This window comes from Notolepis coatsorum (assembly GCF_963971535.1).
Source record: "Notolepis coatsorum genome assembly, chromosome: 2".
NCBI lineage: Eukaryota > Metazoa > Chordata > Actinopteri > Aulopiformes > Paralepididae > Notolepis > Notolepis coatsorum.
Window position 1 is genome coordinate 187278989 of NC_140166.1, and position 20069 is coordinate 187299057.

Consider the following 20069-nt stretch of genomic DNA (forward strand, 5'->3'; position numbering starts at 1 on the left):
CCCCAAGAAGAGGCAGGAAGGAAAGCGCCGGGTAGTAATCACAGCCGACTCAGGAAACAACAACAAAAGCGAGAGCAGCAGCTACAAAAGAAAGAATTCATCCGTGAAGAACACACGTGCCTTTCGCTGGCGCATATGACACCTTTGGGACACTATTAACGCGTATAATGCGTTTGTACTTACTCTGATGAACCGGTTCCGTTCGGTCCACTTGAGAATGGCTGGGCGATCAGGCGATCCTCGGGACCGCGGAGCTGCAAGGAGGCTTGTAGCGTCTGAACCCACCCTCCCTGCCTGCTGCTGCCGCTGGACTGAACCTAAACCTCGGCTTGCGTCATCTCACCAGGACGCCCCTGTTCCGCGCAGCGCTGCAGCCATCTTGCTGAGGAGCGCCTTACAACTGGATACTATCTTGTTACTTTGTTGCAACTTAATTTTTTTTTTTTTTAAACCACACACATGTTCAATTTCTAGATAGAAATGCATCGAGACATCCATACCTCATTTGTGATTTTTTTTTATCTTGCACTTGATTGATTGAAAACTTTATTAACAGATTGCAGAATGGGTACAGTACAGCTCAATACACACAATTGTTAAGGGGATGCAGACCAGAGAAAGACTTTCGTCTTGTTTACATCAGGGTACCCCGTTTTCAATTAATCAGGACATATAACATACATGACATACAGATAGACAGTTTTTGATTGATTGAATTGATTGATTGATTGATTGATTGATTGATTGAAAAGTTTATTAACAGATTGCAGAATGGGTACAGTACAGTACATCTCAATACATACAATTGTTAAGGGGATGCAGACCAGAGAAAGACTTTCGTCTTGTTTCCACCAGGGTCCCCCATTTTCAATTCATCATAGTACTGCTACATCTATACATTTATGACATACCAGATTTGCAAATGTACTGTTTGTGATACAAAGAGTCGAGAAAAGAGAGTATATACATTTGACGTAGAAACTGTACATTGGAGGTTTCAGGTTGGGTAGGTGGGGTGGGGTTGTATACAACTTCAGGTTGTATATTTTGTAGTGTTTGGCCTTTATTCTTTTACCTTTTACTGTGTGAAGCACAATCTCAAGGGGCTCATACAGAACGAAGAATGTCACTGTAATGTGCATGACCTACGGTATATCTATATCTATGTGACAAATAAAACAAAACTAGAAACTTGAGTTTGTCTTGTGTTGTGGTGGATAATCATTGCACTTTACTCAACAACTCTTCTGTGTTGCACTAACATTTACAATTTTATTGTAACATCTGTATGCGTTTGTCCTGCCGACTTTGAGCACTCTGGAATCGTATGGGGAAGATGCAGTAGTAGAATAAAACAACTACATTGTTAGAGAAACGCTGCCTCCCGAGTCCCGCCCAAATTCAAGTAAACCAACACTGAACGCTGAACAGAATAAATGTGTATACTTCTAACTTCCCACCAACAAGCAGCGATAGTTCAGAGTATGCCTGATTGATTGAAAACTGTATTAACAGATTGTAGAAGAATGGTACCGTACGATACAGTGCGGCTCAATACACACAATACCTACCTACCATTTAAAAACATGGCCACACTAATTAAATACGCAAATGAACAGAGACAAATCAATTTCCTTATCAATTTTATTAAATTAAATGTTGTTAACTTGGCTTATTTTTGCTTAGGTTCACCTTCGAGTCGGTTGTCATCATCAAGTCAGTCAGCAGTTCCAGCATGGTTATCATAGATCAAACACCGCTCCCCCCTGGCGGACAAACTGTGGTACTGTCCGTTCTACTGTCGCCATGACAACATGTTGAGGACAAGGGTGGGTCCGCTCAGCCGACTAGTGGTCGCCCGGGGAATGGTGGTGTCTGGTGTGGTGTGTGTGGATGATCTGATCATACTGACCAGAGCCTGACCAGTGCCTGAGCAAAGCAGCACTATAATTAAATCTATCTGGGCAAAATATCTTGACACATACATATTTACAGAAACACACAACTTCATATTGGCCTATCTTTCTTGAGAATAGGCCTGGTGCATGTTCTGTGCACTATTGTGGAGATTATTCTGTCACCACTCCCAACACCATCAACACAATTTAAAGAGACATGTCACCAAAAAGCAATGCCGATTTATTTAGCAGATAATCTCACAGGCATCCAAAAAAACATTCATTTAGTTTGACAGTTATTAGGAGTAAATGAGCTTGAATATGGCCACCAGTGATTTCATCAGGAACATTGAATCCCTTGTGTTAATTACAGCTCTGTGAAATTATGTAGATAAAAAAATTGCAATATCCTGTGTTATAGGGACTGCTACTTTATCATTTAATTGAACTGTAATTAAACACTAGGATTCAATGTCCCTAATGACATCACTGGTGGCCATATGCAAACAAATTCAAACTAAATTAATGTGTGCAAAACTGTTTAGATTTTTTGGATGCGTGTGCGAGATTATGTGCAAAATAAATCAGCATTGTTTTGTGATGAAGTGCCCCTTTAACTCACAGTAAGGTAGCTTCATATTGAATACAACGATTAGGCCCAACAAAATAAAATCGTAAACATTCCATCAACATAGAATCAGCATGGCAGTTCAATAAAATCAACCAATTAATCAATCAATTAATCAATCAATCAACCAAAGAATAAAAGTTAAACCAGCATTTGCGATGAGTTCCCATTTTTAAGAAATCGAACCAGTCAGAATCAGAGGTGTAGAGAGGAAGACATTGTGTGAAAATAAGAGCCAAGCGGATCATAAAGTAAGTGAGAAACATGTGTAGCCTGGTCCAGATCATAGTCTGTTATTACAGTATGTTATAAGGAGCGAACAGAAGCTGCAGGTAGAGCTCAAACCCCCCCAAGCATCAAACATCTACCGGTCAGACTAAGAAGGAATCCATCTTAGTCCAAAGGTGATATTTCGGCTGACTCGGCCCCGACCGCCATAGCAGACAGGAGAGGAAATACGGTCCCTATCACCCCTCTCCTCAGTGCCTAATCAAAATAAACGTCTCCCCACTGTTACAAGTGTCCTTTCAGTTAGTTTATTTGATTATAGGCAGTGATGTCTGAAGATAACCCCCCCCCCCCCCCCCCATGGCAAGATCGTACCATGGTCATGGGTGACGGGGAGCATCAGAGACCCAGGTGTGTCAGAGCTCATCCTTCTCCATCTGCTGGAATGCCTCAAAGTCCTCCCGCCAGTCCGCTATCATCTCGTCCACCGATTGGCTGTACGAGTCCGTATCGCCTTCAGGCTCCTCCTCCTTCTGCCCAGAGTCTTTCTCCGTGGCGAGTTCCGTCACGCTGGGCTCTGTCACGCTGGGCTTTGTCACGCTGGGCTCCATCACGTCAGGCTCCGTCACGTCAGGCTCCGTCACGTCAGGCTCCGTCACGTCAGGCTCCGTCACGCTGGGCTCCTTCACATCGGGCTCCTTCACGCCAGGCTCTGCTTCCAGAGGACTGGCTTCCTCACCTGGTGGACTGGCTTCCTCACCTGGTGGACTGGCTTCCTCACCTGGTGGACTGGCTTCCTCGTTCTTGGGAGCCGATTCGTCTAGCTCCGTTGTGCTCATTTGCGATTGGTCAATGGTTGCGGAGGAGGCGCGAGTCGTTTCCTCAGTTGAGCAGCCCCCCCCCTCCTCTTGTATGTCTGCACCTGATTGAGGAAGAAAAGAGGGAGGAATGAGCTTCTGTTGATTTCCACACACAGGGTTTTTTAAATGTCTTAAAAATATATAAATAAATGGTGTGCAGGTGTTTCTACCTCCGATTACACACTAGTGCTGTCATTTTGTTTTCGAATATCAAACTATCGATCAAACCTGGCAACATGTTAACCGATTGAACTGTAATGATGTGATCAAATAAAAAATTGATATTCATTCATAATTATTCAGGCATCTTGGTCTCACTGCATGTCTGCTACTCCCGTTTCTCCTCTCTGTCTCACTGCTTGATTGACTGCCAAGCAGAGGTGGGAAATGCAGACTGGGGCTGCGTGAATTCATCCAAGTGGATCAATCATAATAATGGGCACAAAACTCACTACAGGAGCTATGTCCACCATTACGAATAAAAGGTCCATCTGTCATCTTATCAATCATGACGTTCTTTTGCCAGAAATGAGTGTTCCATAGACTGTTAAATTAAGTGTGTTGGTTAATTGTGATGTAGCACTCGCTCTCTCTCCATCTCTTTCTCGCTCTCTCACACACTCCCTGTCTGCCTCTCTCCATCAGGTGCCTGTCCAGCGGCAATACATAATTACAACTCTCCAAACCGATGACAATAATTGTTTTGAGATTGCTTTGCAATTATGTAAAAGGCATGGAGCTATGGGGGTGGTTATAAATAGAGGACTCTGATTATATAAAAGTTGGAATTACTTTGAACGAATACTTTGGATTTGTTCAAACCTGATTTGAGAAAATGGCAGCCCTATCACACACATTTCCTTTCTTACCTCCTCCACAGACGATAAATCTATACCGACGCCCACAGGCAGTCATTCCCAGACAGATATAGAGTAGTCATTATGAGAAGACCATCAGCTAACCCAGCATGACGCTGTGAGTGAGTCATGTTTCCCACAGAACAGAGTGCTTAGCATCAAGCTGCTCATCCAAACTGAACATAGTGGGGAGGGGTGTGTTCGGAGAAAAGTTGCACTGGTCTGGTTATGTATCATTATCCACTATAATTATTGCTGTACAAGTTGCCTTTCACACAGGATTTCAGCTAATTAACCCATCTCAAGCTCCGCCCTCTTCTCCTGATCCTCCAATCACAACTGTTGCAGTTGAACCAACAGTTGTGATTAGGGATGCACCGATATGAAAATTTGCCACCGATACCGATTGTTCAACTAACACAATCGGCCGATACCGATTCCGATATTTGTGGCAACAAATTTCTTTTAAATATTTTTTAAATATATATTTTTTTTGTAATATTTTTATTTTTTTTGTAATATATATATATATTTTTTTATGAAACTACTGTATATTTGTGTTACAAATTGTGCTCACCGATATGAACATAGGCCTCTTTACTTACTTAAAAAAAGGAAACATCAAGAAATAGCACTATCTCTCTCCCAGTATATTCTGCAGGGCTGCATCTAGATACTAGTTCTCCCAGCATGGTCTACCTGCTGGGCTGCAGCGAGATACTATTGTCTCAACCAATGAAATTTTGATTGACAGTTGATTCTGCCAATTACGTCACACACCGCTTGCACCCGCCTCTGCTGTTACCACCAATCGGCAAGCCGTATAAATTTTTTACTTCGGCTTTTGTCCGCCATTGATTTTGAGTTGACGAGAGGTTTTCTAGAACAACAACACGGCGCGGCTGACGTTTAGCTTTTAGCTCCGTAGGATGACTTAAATGAGGCATAATGATTTTACTGCAACTAATGTTATAATAAAACAAAGCCTTTCTATACATGTGTCTGATTGAAAACGTTATTAACAGATTGCAGAATGGGTAAAACTCAGGGCTCTGTGAGCAACGGAAGGAACTGAGCTAGTATGAACGCTTGCTACGTTCGGGTAAATAATATGCTGATGTTATTGAACGTGTAACACTAACTATATAACGTTAATGCCACAAAACGAATGCCTTGTTAATCATAAGTAGTAACTTTGATGCAGTAGCTTGTGTGTGTGTGTGTGTGGGGGGGACTGGGGACGGCATTGTGCAGGTCGCGAGTGAACTTTTTTTTGTCTTGACGCTACACAAATTGATGGATATTTATCGGCTACTGCCATCGGCACATTCAAGCTTATCGGCCGATAGGCCGATTGCAGTCAACAAGGCACTTATCGGCCGATACAGATACCCGACCGATACATCGGTGCACCCCTAGTTGTGATTGGAGGATAAAGAAAAGAGGGCGGTGTTCATGACAGGTCAATTCAAGGTCAGTAACGAAGAACGAGAATCCTTCAGGGATGTTTTAAAATCCTATTTTGTAAAAGGCTGCAAGTCTGACACGTACATTCATAATTAAATTAAAAGATAGTAGATGCTGTGTACCTTTAGGCATTGTGTAACATTTACACTTGTAATGATTTGGATCGACACTGCAGGTACTACAGGTCACGCTTGCTGTTCAAAAGGATCATCTGTGAGAGGGCTTACAAAATGCTGAAAAGATGTTGCGATTCCTTCTACTGAGCCCAGAGTCATGCAGGCCAGTAAGCAACAAGTCTGGAGGTGGACTTGAGGCCACAGTAGTTAAGTAGAGGTTGGATGCCGTGAGAGGGGAATAAGAAAGGGTTCACATGCTCCTAAGCTATGAGGAGGTGATCCATTTTGTGACTTCTCTAAGAATCTGTATCAGAGAGAAATACACACACACACACGTCACACACACGTCACACACAGTCCTACTGTTATAAGAGAAAGAGAGGGATATTACTGTGTCAGAAGGGGGAAACGTGAGAAAGACGAGGGAGAGTGAGAGGAGAGAGAAAGAAGATGATACTTACTGCTCTCCAGCAGGGTGCCGGGGAGGGGTTTACCTTTAAATATGGCTTCTGCTCATGTCATCCATAGGAGAGGGGTATGAAAGAAAGAGAGAAGGAGAGAGGAGAGGCACTGTTACAATCCACCAGAGAGGGCAGGGGAAGGAGGGACTGGGGACATGAGGAAAAAAGTGGAGAAGAGAGGGGGGGGGGGGGGGAGTTTGAGATGTTGGGCAGGGTGCTTTACCTCCACCCTCCTCCACCAAAGCTGTGGAGGGGAAGGAGGTTGAAATCACAGCCCACTAGTATGACATTTAGTCATTTAGCTGAGGCTTTTATCCAAAGCGACTTACACGTTTTGTACAAGTCAGCAGGAAGGGTACAACTCTATCAGCTGAGTAACAATGTTCATCAAATTGTTGAGTGCTACAATGTAGGTAAGTGCATGAGAGTAAGGTTAGTTAGGGTTGGATATTATTATTATTTCTTTTTTTCATTTCAGATATTGATTGAAGAAGTGCGTCTTTAGTCGACGGCGAAATATTGGACTGGTTTCGGCTGTCCTAACTGTGGCGGGAAGTTTGTTCCACCATTGTGGGGCAAGGACAGAGAATAGGCGACTTCTCTTTGATGACCCTCTCGGAGCTCGGATGATCATTTTTGGGGGGTTTTGTCATATTTTATTGAAATAATATCTGGACTTTCAAAATCTGTTATGTCATAGTGATGAATTCAGTGTGTCCTATACTCTATTATACTATACTGATGTAGGCTACTTTATGGTTTACAATGTCTTTATGTGGGGCACGGTGGTGTAGTTGTAGTGGTTAACACTGTCGCCTCACCGCAAGAAGGTCCTGGGTTCGATTCCCACTTGGGGACCAGGTTGCCGGGTTGCGAGGTACCCAGGTGGGGTATCTCTCCCGGTCATTTCTGTGTTGAGATTGCATGTTCTCCCCGTGCTCGCAAGGGCTTTCCCTCCAGAAAAAGAAATAAACCCAATGGAAAAACATGCAGACCAGATCGCTAACGCGGTCGTGTCCCTGACGGAGACGGACAGGAGCACTTGGGGGGGAAAGACGTTGGGATGGGTCAAGCGCAGAATGGCATTGAATCTGCGACCAATGCAAGCGTGCATGTTCCTGTTTGTGTTGCCTGGTCTTGCATGTGTGTGTTCATCTGCATGACAAATAAAGACTTCTTCTTCTTCTTCTTCTTCTTATTATTATTATTATTATTATTATTATTATTATTATTATTATTCCAGTGTATTAACATGTGTAACCTTTAAGGCGATTTTCTCATACATGCAACAATTGATATTCAACAGAAGCTACAGTATCTGGGACATACAGTATGTGGCTTGGTACTAGAGGTCCAGGGAGCAGTTATTCCCCTCTTCCCAACAGTGTATAAAAACTCTTCATATTTCTGGGGGTCGGTGTGACTGAAAATGATAAGAGCAAGTCCAAGGGGTGCCGGAAATAGGGGGACACCGAGACTTCTCGTCTCCCCACATTCAGGTATTACGGAAAATGTTTTTTGCAACCCCCTCTTCAGTTTAAAAAGTCGTTTGAGTTTTCCAGGAGTGGGCTTTTCGAGAACTATCTAATGTACATTAGGAGTGGGCGGGACCTTAATCTACATCAGAATAGGCCAACATGACGACCGCGCCGCATTGATGAATGGAGAAAACCAGAAGAGCTATACAGGAGCAGGTTCTTTGAGCTGCTCGACCTGTTGACTTACTGTTTTTAAAGCACCTTGTTAAAAACAGTTCAGAAATAAAAAATATTTTTTAGACTATTAGTTTAGTCAAGAAAGGTTTATTAGGCATTAGGCTTATTATTATCATCATTATTATTACAACAATTATTAATGTTATTATTATTATTATTATTATTATTATTATTATTATTATTATTATTATTATTATTATTATTATTATTATTATTATTATTATTATTATTATTATTATTATCATCCTACAATTAGACCTATTATCTAACTATAAAGAGAGGAATCTCGGTTCCTTTCACATATCTCGAGAACTATTCATCCGATCATATCACACTTGGCGGGTGTATTGCAGAGGACAAAGGGGAGTGCAGTGTCAAATCTGGTGCAATTCGACCAGAGGATGGTGCTATAACAATGAACTTCACGCATATCTCGAGAACCAGTCATCGACTTCACATTGCTGAGGTCCCAAGGGAGTGGGCGTGTCGAGTGCAACGAAGATCGGATGATCGGTTCTGCAAGAGAACGCTGCAAGCAGCATTTCTGGGGGCCAAGCAATCGGCCCACTCCGAACAGGCACACGTTCCAAATGGCCACGCCCCTAAACAAGGCTGCAAGCAGCAATAGCAGGAGCCAAGCAATAGGCCCGTTCCGAACAGGCACTCGTTCCAAACGGCCACCCGCTCTGAATGGGCAGCAGTTGTTTTGACAGGTCAGGTTATGGGCAAGTCGAAAAGGCCAGGCGGAATCCCTCAAGACATTACCGTTCAATGCACAGGAGACTTGGACATGGCAAGGCTCTCCACACAGCCGAGAATGCTCTCCAGACTTTTGACAGCCCGTCAACGTCACAAACCCGCGCATCACAAAAGTAACCAAAATAGCTACAGTCGTGGATGTGCTGGCGGCAGCGGGAGATGCAGCAGGACTGTGGCTCTGCCTAACGGTGCCTGTGTCGAGTGTCACCGCTGAGCTGAGTTTCTCGAGCCCTTGTCGACTGAAGACATACCTTCGCTCTACTGCGACGGGGCAACGCCTCAAGCTCCCGCTTTCCATGTGCATCCGCACACAGTTGTCCGACGGGTTGGACCTGAATGAGGTGTTGCCATGGTGCTGCCGATTGATGGTTGCCGTTTATTGTTATTGCCTTGGAATTCAGCACCTACAGGTCGCTGTTTACCTTGTGGTAAGAAGGCCAGCGCTTTAAAAGAATGGGGATACATGGCGGTGTTTGCAGCAGCGTTTCCGTTAGCCGGTAATTACCGGTATTTGTCCGGCAAAATCTCCTGAAGTCCGACATATTTAATTTCTCCGGTCTTAATGTCCGGTGAAAATAATTCCCTGAGTCTAAGCACAATTTGATTATTTGAATTGTATTAAAATAGGCTAAAATTAAATAGCCTATGCGATGAACGAAACGATCATTACATTTGTTTCCTCGTTGCTTCTAATAATGACAACGACGTTGTCAGCGAGAGCTTTAAAAACGTAGGTCTCGGTTCGCTTCATCGGACCAAACGCGAACCAAATATAGGAAGTGATTATTATTACCACTGCTCGCAGCACTCACTGCAAAACAAGCACACTGCATCTAATCTCTCTATCTATCTATCTATCTATCTATCTATCTATCTATCTATCTATCTATCTATCTATCTATCTATCTATCTCTCTCTCTCTCTCTATGTCTGTGCATCTTGGGAAGAAGGAAGAAAAAACGCGGCTTATTATTATTACCGAGGCGCGCGGCTTATTATATTATTAAAACGGCTACTTGTGGGCACTCATAAAAACACCGTGGTCTACAAGTTGTTTAGCGAGAGGATGGTGGTAGGTAATGTGCTTCAATAGAACAATGGATCAATGCCATGTCAAAACTCGGCTCCGCTGATCTGGGCTCCGCAGTACACACACAGACACACACACACGCGCGCGCGCACACACAGGATCGCAGCCACACACACATTTCCACTGTCCAATAGACAAGCGCCCTTTTCGACCGCGTGACATTGAGGTGGAGAGAGTAGTCACGCAAACCACGATAATGTTGCAGTCTCTCTGCTTTCTCAGTTCTTCGCTTGATATAATTAATACAAATGTCCAATATAACGGAATTCGTTAGCTCATAAAAATGTGATTATAACAGACTGCTGTTCAGTGTCGGACCGACTGCCACATACGCGGTCTATTTTATTTCAAGTCAGCAGCAGCACGGAGACGGAGTATCGAGGGACTTATTTTATTTGGAATATATTAATGACTGTATACGCAAAAGTAGCCTAGTTTTAAGTAATAATATTATAAATCTACATGCCTTGAGGATGACATGAGCCTGCCTATCAATTGTTTTAAAGCTCAATAAACTATGACCGGAATTAATCTCATTTGTCCGGTAGTTGAAATCTTGCAGGTCACGGAGACCGGCAACAATTTTTTCTAACGGAAACCCTGGTTTGCAGGGCTAAAAACTATATTAAATATTATAGCTATGGATGTAATAAACACGTCAATTGTCAGTGAGTTTCTTCCGGTCAACATGCAAAAAACAGATACTTTTTTCATACATACATTTCCGTTTTATACCGTGGTGAATATGAGTATAGTTTTAGAGTAGTCAGTTTATCACGTTAATTAGATTAATTAATTACACAGCTAATTATCGCGTTATGAAAATTAACTCAAAATTAATAAAATGTTTATTTTTTTAACACTATGGTCGCCAAAAACACCTTACCACATCATTCCCCGCCATGCTCATTCTGCCAAAGACGCCGTACCACGTCTTTGATATCAATATTTCAAAAATCTGTGATCGCAATCATATTTCTCCTCCGGAGACTTGAGATCTACTGTTGATCCCCTCTCAACTCTCCAACGGTTCAAGAGCGCCATCTGGTGGCCGATCGGCGGATCGCTCAAACCGGAAACAGGAAATGGAAGCTGGTGCTCATTCCAATTCTGTCCGATCACTCGCTAATAGTCCCAGGACTCGAGCGCGACAGAATGGATAGTGATCCGTTACCAATAACTCGATAAACAACATGATTTGGACATATATACTATTATACAACCTGGAGATGGATCGCATATTTCTACATCCCATAATAGGAATATTTCTGCTCCACGCTCATCGCCCAACGGCCCGAGGAAGCTACGGTAAGATTCAGCGTTATTTTTTAACGTGTTCGATATAAACTGCTCTGATGATCATATCACCCACACAATCATCTAACGTTGGCCACGGAATTATAAACGACCCCCCCCCCATCCGGTCAACATCAGATGATAAGTAGTAACTTCTAGAAGCACGTCCATTTGAAATTTTCTATCTCGCGCCGATTTCTATCAAACTGTATACAATCATCAATATAATGCATTTAGGGCTATAAATCACATTCTGGAGAAAGCTGCAGAAAACGATAAAAACATACCTATACTTTAGACCGTATTTTAGTATGAATATGTGAATGAAAAAGTATAACGTTGCTACACCCTGAACAATAGATACTTGATGTTGAATGGGCCATAGTAATGTCAATTTAGCAATACAATTTAAAAAGTTATAGCCCTGCAAAGAAGGGGAACTTCTCCATAGACAAATAGAGCTGGCGTGGGATGGTTTATTAAGAATATAAGCCTGGCGACCAAAGTGTTAATTAACTTTTTTAATATATAATATATTTTTTAATCTCATTCATTCCATAAGAACGTAGAATAAACATTTACAGATTTTTTTTTTAAATGGTCCATTTGCATGTTCTTGGTATCTGATTCTAGGGACATCTATGGATCTCAGGGAATGTATTCCCAGTGTCAGAAATACTGTGTATGTTACTAGGCTTGAGTAAATTGTAATGAACCAAATGAGAATATCAATTCAATTTTATTTAATTTTTTTTTATCTTTGACTGTGAATAACACCATGCAAAAATTGACCAGACCTGAAAAATCTAAGCAAATGAATAAAGGAAGATGATTAAACAGAAGGTTTTGTAGATACAGTACTGAATTCTGCCATCTGGACACATGCAATTCGAAATATGATTATAGAATATCAGGCCTAAAATGGTTATGCGATTAAAATGTGATTAATTAGATTAATTAATTACAAATCCAAATCCAAAAATTTAATTTTTTTAATCGCCTGACAGCACTATTTTAGAGTGATCCTGTCTAATCTCAAGAAACTCCAGCAAATCGTGCTTCAATGCATTTCCTTAGAAATCGTGCCATTTCTCGCTTGATTTATGAATCATTCTGAAATAAACGCTAGATTATCGGTATTATGTGTCATCATGCATGTACGAAAGCGGGGGAGGAAAAGTCGCCCCTCCGTGCTTTGGTCGCAGCCAACGGCACGCACACATAGACACGTTGTGATCGCTGCGAAAAAAACATCGGATCAACGCAAGATTGGTAACATAGAGTCGTTACCTCATATCTGATGTACTGCAAAAAGAATAATCCAATTCCTGATCGCCATTCCAAATATTGATTGCGGTCGTCTGTCCGGCATTTGTGCACCAAGACACATGAATCCACGGTGCTCCAGTGTCCCCAGTCCGTGTGTTGTGGCGTTGGTCATGCCCAAGAAGGAAAACCCAGACCGGACTTCTTAGATCGATGCACAGCCCAAGCCAGAGGGATTCCAATGATGTGCAATACCGGCCGCAAGGCGTTAGGCGGCGGTATTGGCCATTTGCAATCTCAGAGCCATTCCCAATGATAACATCAGGCTGGATGGATGAATTATGAATGGATATAGCGAATAAAAGAAATAACGATTAAAATCAGATTCTCGTGATTGGCGCTCAACCACTGGCGAGATAACCCGACTTTTTTCGTCATTGGCGCTGAAACAGTTAATAGATGAGATGAGACTTAACATTGTTGTTGTTCTTGCATTGTTTTTCCCTTATCTTTTTTGTTTGTCTAGACGAGAGCACAACATTCCAGTTAAAATAAGAAATTATTGTAGGCACACGATCAATCTGAAAATACACCGTAAATAAAGTACAGTGTTTTTAAACGCAATGTTGCCTGGAGTTCTTCTAACTTTCATTAGAGTAACCTTGATTCCCCCCACAGGTTAAGATGAGATAAGAATCATCACACATCAGATTAGTAGGGTACAAGCGAGGGGAGTTGGCTCCTCCTCAGACGTGACCCACCTCTGTCCCTGGCCTTGTCACTCAGTAGCACCTCCACCTCCCTGTACTCCTTCAGAGACTCCAGCAGGATGTTGCCTTCCTTGTGGAACAGGAAGAGGAGGGGCAAGGTGACGTCATCCGTGTTGCGGCCGTCCCCAGCCATCTGAAACAGAGGCGCTGTGTCGCTGCTACTGCCCTCGTTGTCATCTGGGGGGGGGGGGGGGGGTGCAATGCATACAGTAAGGGAGGGCAGGGCAGGTGAAGAGTTAACAGGACGTTCTATCTGGGCCTAATATAGTCATTGAGTTGATGTGTCTTTAACCCCTTCATGCTCACCAATGACGATACCGCCGATGGCACCGGCCTTCTGGATGTGTCGGGCCTTCTCCGCGAACATACACTGACCCCTCTGGAGCAGGGCGATGCGGCCCTGGACGAACTCAGCGTTAGACAGCTCACTGCAGCCACTGTAAGGATCAGCCACCGTCACGAAGCCTCGCACCTACACACACACAAGAGAGGAGAGGAGCGGAGAGGAGAGAGGAGAGGAGAGGAGAGAGGAGAGGAGAGGAGAGGAGAGGAGAGGAGAGGAGAGGAGAGGAGAGGAGAGGAGAGGAGAGGAGAGGAGAGGAGAGGAGAGGAGAGGAGAGGAGAGGAGAGGAATGAAGCTGAAACCTCCAAGGATATGATATGGGATTTTGCTTGTCCCTGGACACACCAGTTGTGATTGGAGGATCAAGAAAAGAGGGCAGGGTTTGAGATTCAGCTTATACTTTTACTGGCCACCAGGACCTAATCTTTTGTCTCCCAACAGAACAGAACAGAAATACAGAACAATCCTCTATGAGGGTGGGTGTGTTCACTTTATAAAAAAATCGCCAGAGAACTTTTAGTAAAAATAAACACAGACGCACTAAAGAAAATAGTCAGTTTGACAGTAAGATCCACTCACCCCCATAGCGCTTTTTGAGAGGTCCGTGCCAAACTGTGCAGGGCCGGCGGTCAGTACCACCCTTCCAAAGTAGGGGTGTGAGACGATCTGGACAGCCCGGGGAGGGAGCTGCTCCTTCTGTTGCTGACTGGACAGCTCCATCATCTCCTGCATGAAACGCATGCCGTCCTCCGCCGCTACTGCACTCACCGCCTGGGGGGAGGGAGAGAAAATGAAAGTGAGAGAAAGGAAGAGAGACAGAGAGAGGAAGAGGGAGAGATATGAGAGAGAATGAGAAAAGATAAAACGAGAAAGAGAAAGGAGGTGTGGAAGAGGAGGAAGGAGAGAGACAAAAGGGGGAGATAGCGTGAACCTCTGCACGTGTGATGCTCTCCCATTGATCAATGATAATCACATTTTGTACATACTATTTTTGTACATATTGAAGCAATGTTAGCCCACAATATTGTACATTGTCACATGCAAGTAACGTTACCGAAACAAACTGTGTGGCTATCACCAGCCGATATACTGTATGTTTGCCGATATATATCTGGCCAGTTTTGCACCGATAGATATATGAATGAAGTCACTGATATATCGTGCATCCCTATTCTGAATACTAAAAGATATATATATATATTTTTTCTATTTTTCTCCCATCCCAATTCCAATGTGCCAATTCTTCCCTCCCCTGTCTTGAACATTGCTCGCATATGCTCATGCACTGGCCGGTTGTAGGGAGGATAGAAGCCTTGCATCACGTGTCCCCTCCGGTACACGAGAAGGCAGCCTGTCACATCTTTTCACCTGCCAGCGCGGCCTCTCATTGGCGAGGTGTAACGCATGGGAGGCTCACACTACCCCCGCCATTTCCTGTCTATGCTGTGCAGGCGTCCCCAACCGACCTGTAGGAGTCGCTGTCCACAACGTCCAGATTACCACCCATCAACTTCCACCCTTTAACTCTGCCAATTGAGTTAGTAGGACGGCTGGCCCAAGCCGGAGGCAACGCCGACAGCCGGAGTCGAACCCGGTGTCTCTTGCGTTGGTGATGAGCGCAATGTCCGCGGCGCCACCCAGCCACCCACTAAAAGTTATTCCATACTTTATTTTCAGTTCACTTTAGTTTTTCACCCCCAAAGCTACACAGTATTAGGGGGTGGGGAAAGCTGGCGGGTGGGTCCTGGACGTTGTGGACAGCGACCCCTACAGTTCGGTCGGGGCGCCTGCTCAGCGAGGGTAGGATCTGGAGGGAGGTAGTGTGACCTTCCACACGTTACACTCTCCCAGTGAGAATCTGCGCGGCCAGGCTGGCTGCCGGCTGGCTGCACATGCGTCGGAAGAAAGCATGCGACAGTCTCCGGCCTCTCGGACGAACAGTAAGGGAAAGTGTGCAACAACCAGGAAGGGGGTTGGGAATTGGCATAACGACTAACAGTGGGATGGGAGAAAAATCGGAAAAGGGAGGGGGAAAAAGATAATAAAAAAAAAATACAAAACACTAAAAAGGGGAAGAGTGCCATATTAACAACATGTGGTCGTTGTCCTATGGCGTTCACATCCATTACCTGTGTAGCATGCTGCACCAGCTGGACCCTGCCATCCTTCAGATGGATGAGGCTGACTCCCATCCTCCTCAACAGCTCCAGATGCTCCGGGTTGTTGGCCATGAAGTCCTGGGCCCTCAGGGGAGGGTGGCCCATACCAGGCTCACTGGAGGGACACAGGGTGAGGAGAGGGTGGGCGGTGGACAACAAGACATGAAGAATGGGGGAGGAAAAAGAAAACAAATTATCAAAAGGTCACAGTCAGTGAGTAGAGGGATATAATCCATACATCATAGGGCTTATATGATGATGAAGAAAGAATACATATAACAAACACTTGTCTCCTACCGGTAAGGAGCAGGACGGGGGCAGCTCTTGTCCACGGCGTTACGGATTGGGTCTCGGAGGTTCCGGGGGTAGGCGGGGTCAGGGAACAGGAGGCGGGTGTTCGGGCAGGTATAATCAAAATTGGAGTCATCCAACTCTTCCTCAGACTGAAGTATCATACAAATAAAAATAAATAAAAAAGAATAATAATAAAGTTGTATTAGAATCTGAATCATTTGACTAAATTTTCATAACTTACTACAAACTACATATGTGTGCATATGTCTGAATGTTTTGTTACAATAATATCACTATGATTACCGTAATATTAGTGCGGGCTGCTGGAGAGTGAGGGGCAATGGAGAGAGACAGGGGCAGGAGGTGAGCCTCGGTGGTGAAGATATAGTCCTCCACATCAAAAGGAAGGTCCTCAGGCTCCGCAAACAGCAGGAACAAGTATTTAAACATCTCAGCCAAGAAGAACGAGTCCATGCTGAAAGGAGAGTAAAGAGGACATATGATGATGAGGAGGAGAAGAGATATGAGGAGAGGAGGAGAAGAGATATGAGGAGAGGAGGAGAAGAGATATGAGGAGAGGAGGAGAAGAGATATGAGTAGAGCAGGAGACATGAGGAGAAGATAAGAGATATGAGGAGAAGACACGAGGAGAGGAGGAGAAGAGATATGAGTAGAGGAGGAGACATGATGAGAAGATAAGAGATATGAGGAGAGAAGACACGAGGAGAGGAGGTATGAGTAGAGGAGGAGACATGATGAGAAGATAAGAGATATGAGGAGAGAAGACACAAGGAGAGGAGGAGAAGAGATATGAGTAGAAGGGGAGAATAGATATGAGTAGAAGAGATGCAATGAGTATAGGAGGAGAAGAGGAGATATTAGTAGGAGGAGATGAGGAGATATGAGTAGAGGAGAGGAGGATGAGAGGAGATAGGAGAGGGGAGAGGATATGAGTGGAGGAGGAGAAGAGAGGAGATATGAGTAGAGGAGGAGATGACGAGATATGAGTAGATGAGGAGAGGAGATATGAGTGGAGGAGGAGGAGAGGGGAGAGGATATGAGTGGAGGAGAAGAGAGGAGAGGAGATATGAGTAGAGGAGGAGATATGAGTAGAGGAGGAGGAGAGGAGATATGAGTAGAGGAGGAGGAGATGGGGAGAGGATATGAGTAGAGGAGATGAGGAGATATGAGGAGATATGAGTAGAAGAGGATAAGATATATGAGTAGAAGAGGATAAGATATATGAGTAGAGGAGGAGATGAGGAGATATGAGTAGATGAGGAGAAGATATATGAGTAGAGGAGGAGATGAGGAGATATGAGTAGAGGAGGAGGAGAGGAGATATGAGTAGAGGAGGAGAAGAGAGGAGAGGAGATATGAGTAGAGGAGGAGAGGAGATATGAGGAGATGAGGAGAGGAGATATGAGTAGAGGAGGAGACATGAGGAGATATGAGTAGAGGAGGAGAGGAGGAGATATGAGGAGAGGAGGAGAGGAGATATGAGTAGAGGAGGAGGAGAGGAGATGTGAGTAGAGGAGGAGATGAGGAGATATGAGTAGAGGAGGAGGAGAGGAGGAGGAGAGGAGATATGAGTAGAGGAGGAGAGGAGATATGAGTAGAGGAGATGAGGAGATATGAGTAGAGGAGGAGAAGAGAGGAGATATGAGTAGAGGAGGAGAAGAGAGGAGAGGAGATATGAGTAGATGAGGAGAAGATATATGAGTAGAGGAGGAGAGGAGAGGAGATATGAGTAGAGGAGGAGAAGAGAGGAGAGGAGATATGAGTAGAGGAGATGAGGAGATATGAGTAGAAGAGGAGAAGATATATGAGTGGAGGAGAAGAGAGGAGATATGAGTAGAGGAGGAGAAGAGAGGATAAGAGTAGATGAGGAGAGGAGATATGAGTAGAGGGGGAGGAGGAGGGGATGAGTGGTGGAGGAGAAGAGAGGAGAGGGGATATGAGTAGAGGAGGAGGAGAGGAGATATGAGTAGAGGAGGAGGAGAGGAGAGGAGATATGAGTAGAGGAGGAGGAGAGGGGGGAGGGGATATGAGTAGAAGAGGAGAGGAGATATGAGTAGAGGAGGAGGATAGATATGAGTAGAGGAGGAGAGGAGATATGAGTAGAGGAGGAGAGGAAATATGAGTAGGAGAGGAGAGGAGATGAGGAGAGGAGGAGGAGGGGAGGAGATATGAGTAGAGGAGGAGAGGAGAGGATATATGAGTAGATGAGGAGAGGAGATTTGAGTAGATGAGGAGATATGAGTAGAGGAGGAGATGAGATGAGTAGAGGAGGAGGAGGGGAGGGGATATGAGTAGAGGAGGAGGAGAGGAGATATGAGTAGAGGAGGAGAGGAGAGAAGATATGAGTAGAGGAGGAGAGGGGGGAGGAGATATGAGTAGATGAGGAGAGGAGATATGAGTAGAGAAGGAGGAGGGGAGGGGATATGAGTAGAGGAGGAGGAAAGGAGATATGAGTAGAGGAGGAGGAGAGGAGATATGAGTAGAGGAGGAGAGGAGATATGAGTAGAGGAGGAGGAGAGGAGAGGATATATGAGTAGAGGAGGAGAGGGGGGAGGGGATATGAGTAGAGGAGAGGAGGAAGAGAGGAGATATGAGTAGAGGAGAGGAGATATGAGGAGAGGAGAGGTGGAGATCAATTAATACAGGAGTGGAGAGGAGATATGAGTAGAGGAGATATGTGGGGTGGAGAGGAGAGAAATTGGGCATTGGGCCAACAGAGAGGACACCACATAAAATGTATGATTTACTTTACAGCCTGGCACTGTGGTCCTGCTCTGTCAATTTAACCATCTATATCTTCCTTTCGTGATCCCGTCATTACTTAGTGTCCTTCAGCCTTCCTTAATGATCTCATCTGCTCTTTTCTCTTCCTCTCCCAAGTTCCATTCCTCTAACCTCCCTGAATGGTGTGTGGTGGTGACATCTAGCTTCATCAATAGGGCATACCATTAATCAAAGGACAGAGGTTAGGGCCAACCACATTAAAATATTGGCATGCGTCACTATGTATATCACGATGAACGCATTTGTTCTACTTCTATTCATCCATCAGTGTGTGAAGTGGTTCAGGGTGCATTTCCTGTGAGCCGCCACAGAGTTAAAGGCTACGGAGTAAAAATATGTTTTTTTATCCACTAAGCCCCTTCATTCTCTCACCGATCCTCGTGACTCCCGGTGCGCACGTCCTTCATGGCAGCGAAGCCACAGGGGACGCGGGCGAAGCGGTTGAGGTTGTCCAGGACGGTGCGACCTGCTTCCAGGTAGTAAGGGTCCCCGGTGGCCTGAAAGACAACAGCAGTTTGGATTAGAGCCCGGTAGATATTGGCTCATCACCGATATATCGGTATCTGCGTTTATGTTACCGATATACCACCGATTGGCCAGCTGGGCCAAGTACAGAGAAGCCCCCCCCCCCCCCCCCCCCCCAAAGGGCACTCTGGTGACAAGTTCTGCACAAATAACAATCTGTATAGTCAAAGTCATGCCTCCACGAGGGGTTAACTGTAGAAAAAATACATTTTCGAGTGGAGGGGACTTTTAACAAACAATAGGAATTAGTCATGACGCTACTGATGAATATTCATACACACAAACAGTGGTTCTCCGCCGTGCCGTGACTCCCACGTACCTGGAGATTTTCCCCAGAATGTTGATGAAATGAATGTCAAACTAAAATTTTGTTTCATTAGCATTAATGACAACACATGTTCTCACCAGATTAATGCACCTTAGTCTCTCGTCTCGCAGGTCACGTGCCGCTACCTCTCAATTATACAAGGTTTTTATGTGGCATTTATTCTCTCTTTTTTTCCCTAAGAATCAATAATTCAACGCACCAAGG

General features: G+C 44.4%; 2 protein-coding genes across 5 annotated transcripts in view; both read right to left on the bottom strand.

Annotated features, from left to right (window-relative positions):
* Positions 1-316, bottom strand: part of LOC311223105 (uncharacterized protein C1orf21 homolog) — a 94833-nt gene extending 94517 nt beyond the window's left edge. For both annotated transcript variants that reach the window (XM_084307847.1, XM_084307850.1), the window contains exon 1: positions 184-316. The gene's annotated coding sequence lies outside the window, so the exon portion shown is untranslated. The remainder of the gene's footprint in view (positions 1-183) is intronic.
* A 1310-nt stretch (positions 317-1626) lies between these two features.
* Positions 1627-20069, bottom strand: part of edem3 (ER degradation enhancer, mannosidase alpha-like 3) — a 43568-nt gene continuing 25125 nt past the window's right edge. Inside the window, exons 13-21 of one of the 3 annotated variants that reach the window (XM_084309080.1) lie at positions 19385-19509; positions 16511-16682; positions 16211-16356; positions 15884-16028; positions 14334-14525; positions 13718-13883; positions 13403-13588; positions 6549-6563; positions 1627-3676 (exon numbers count right to left, since the gene is read on the bottom strand). In XM_084309080.1, the coding sequence (XP_084165206.1) occupies positions 3171-3676; positions 6549-6563; positions 13403-13588; positions 13718-13883; positions 14334-14525; positions 15884-16028; positions 16211-16356; positions 16511-16682; positions 19385-19509 (1653 nt within the window). In that variant the 3' untranslated portion in view covers positions 1627-3170. Of the gene's footprint in view, positions 3677-6515; positions 6564-13402; positions 13589-13717; positions 13884-14333; positions 14526-15883; positions 16029-16210; positions 16357-16510; positions 16683-19384; positions 19510-20069 lie in introns of all 3 variants that reach the window. The other 2 variants (XM_084309079.1, XM_084309081.1) reach the window with 2 other exon arrangements.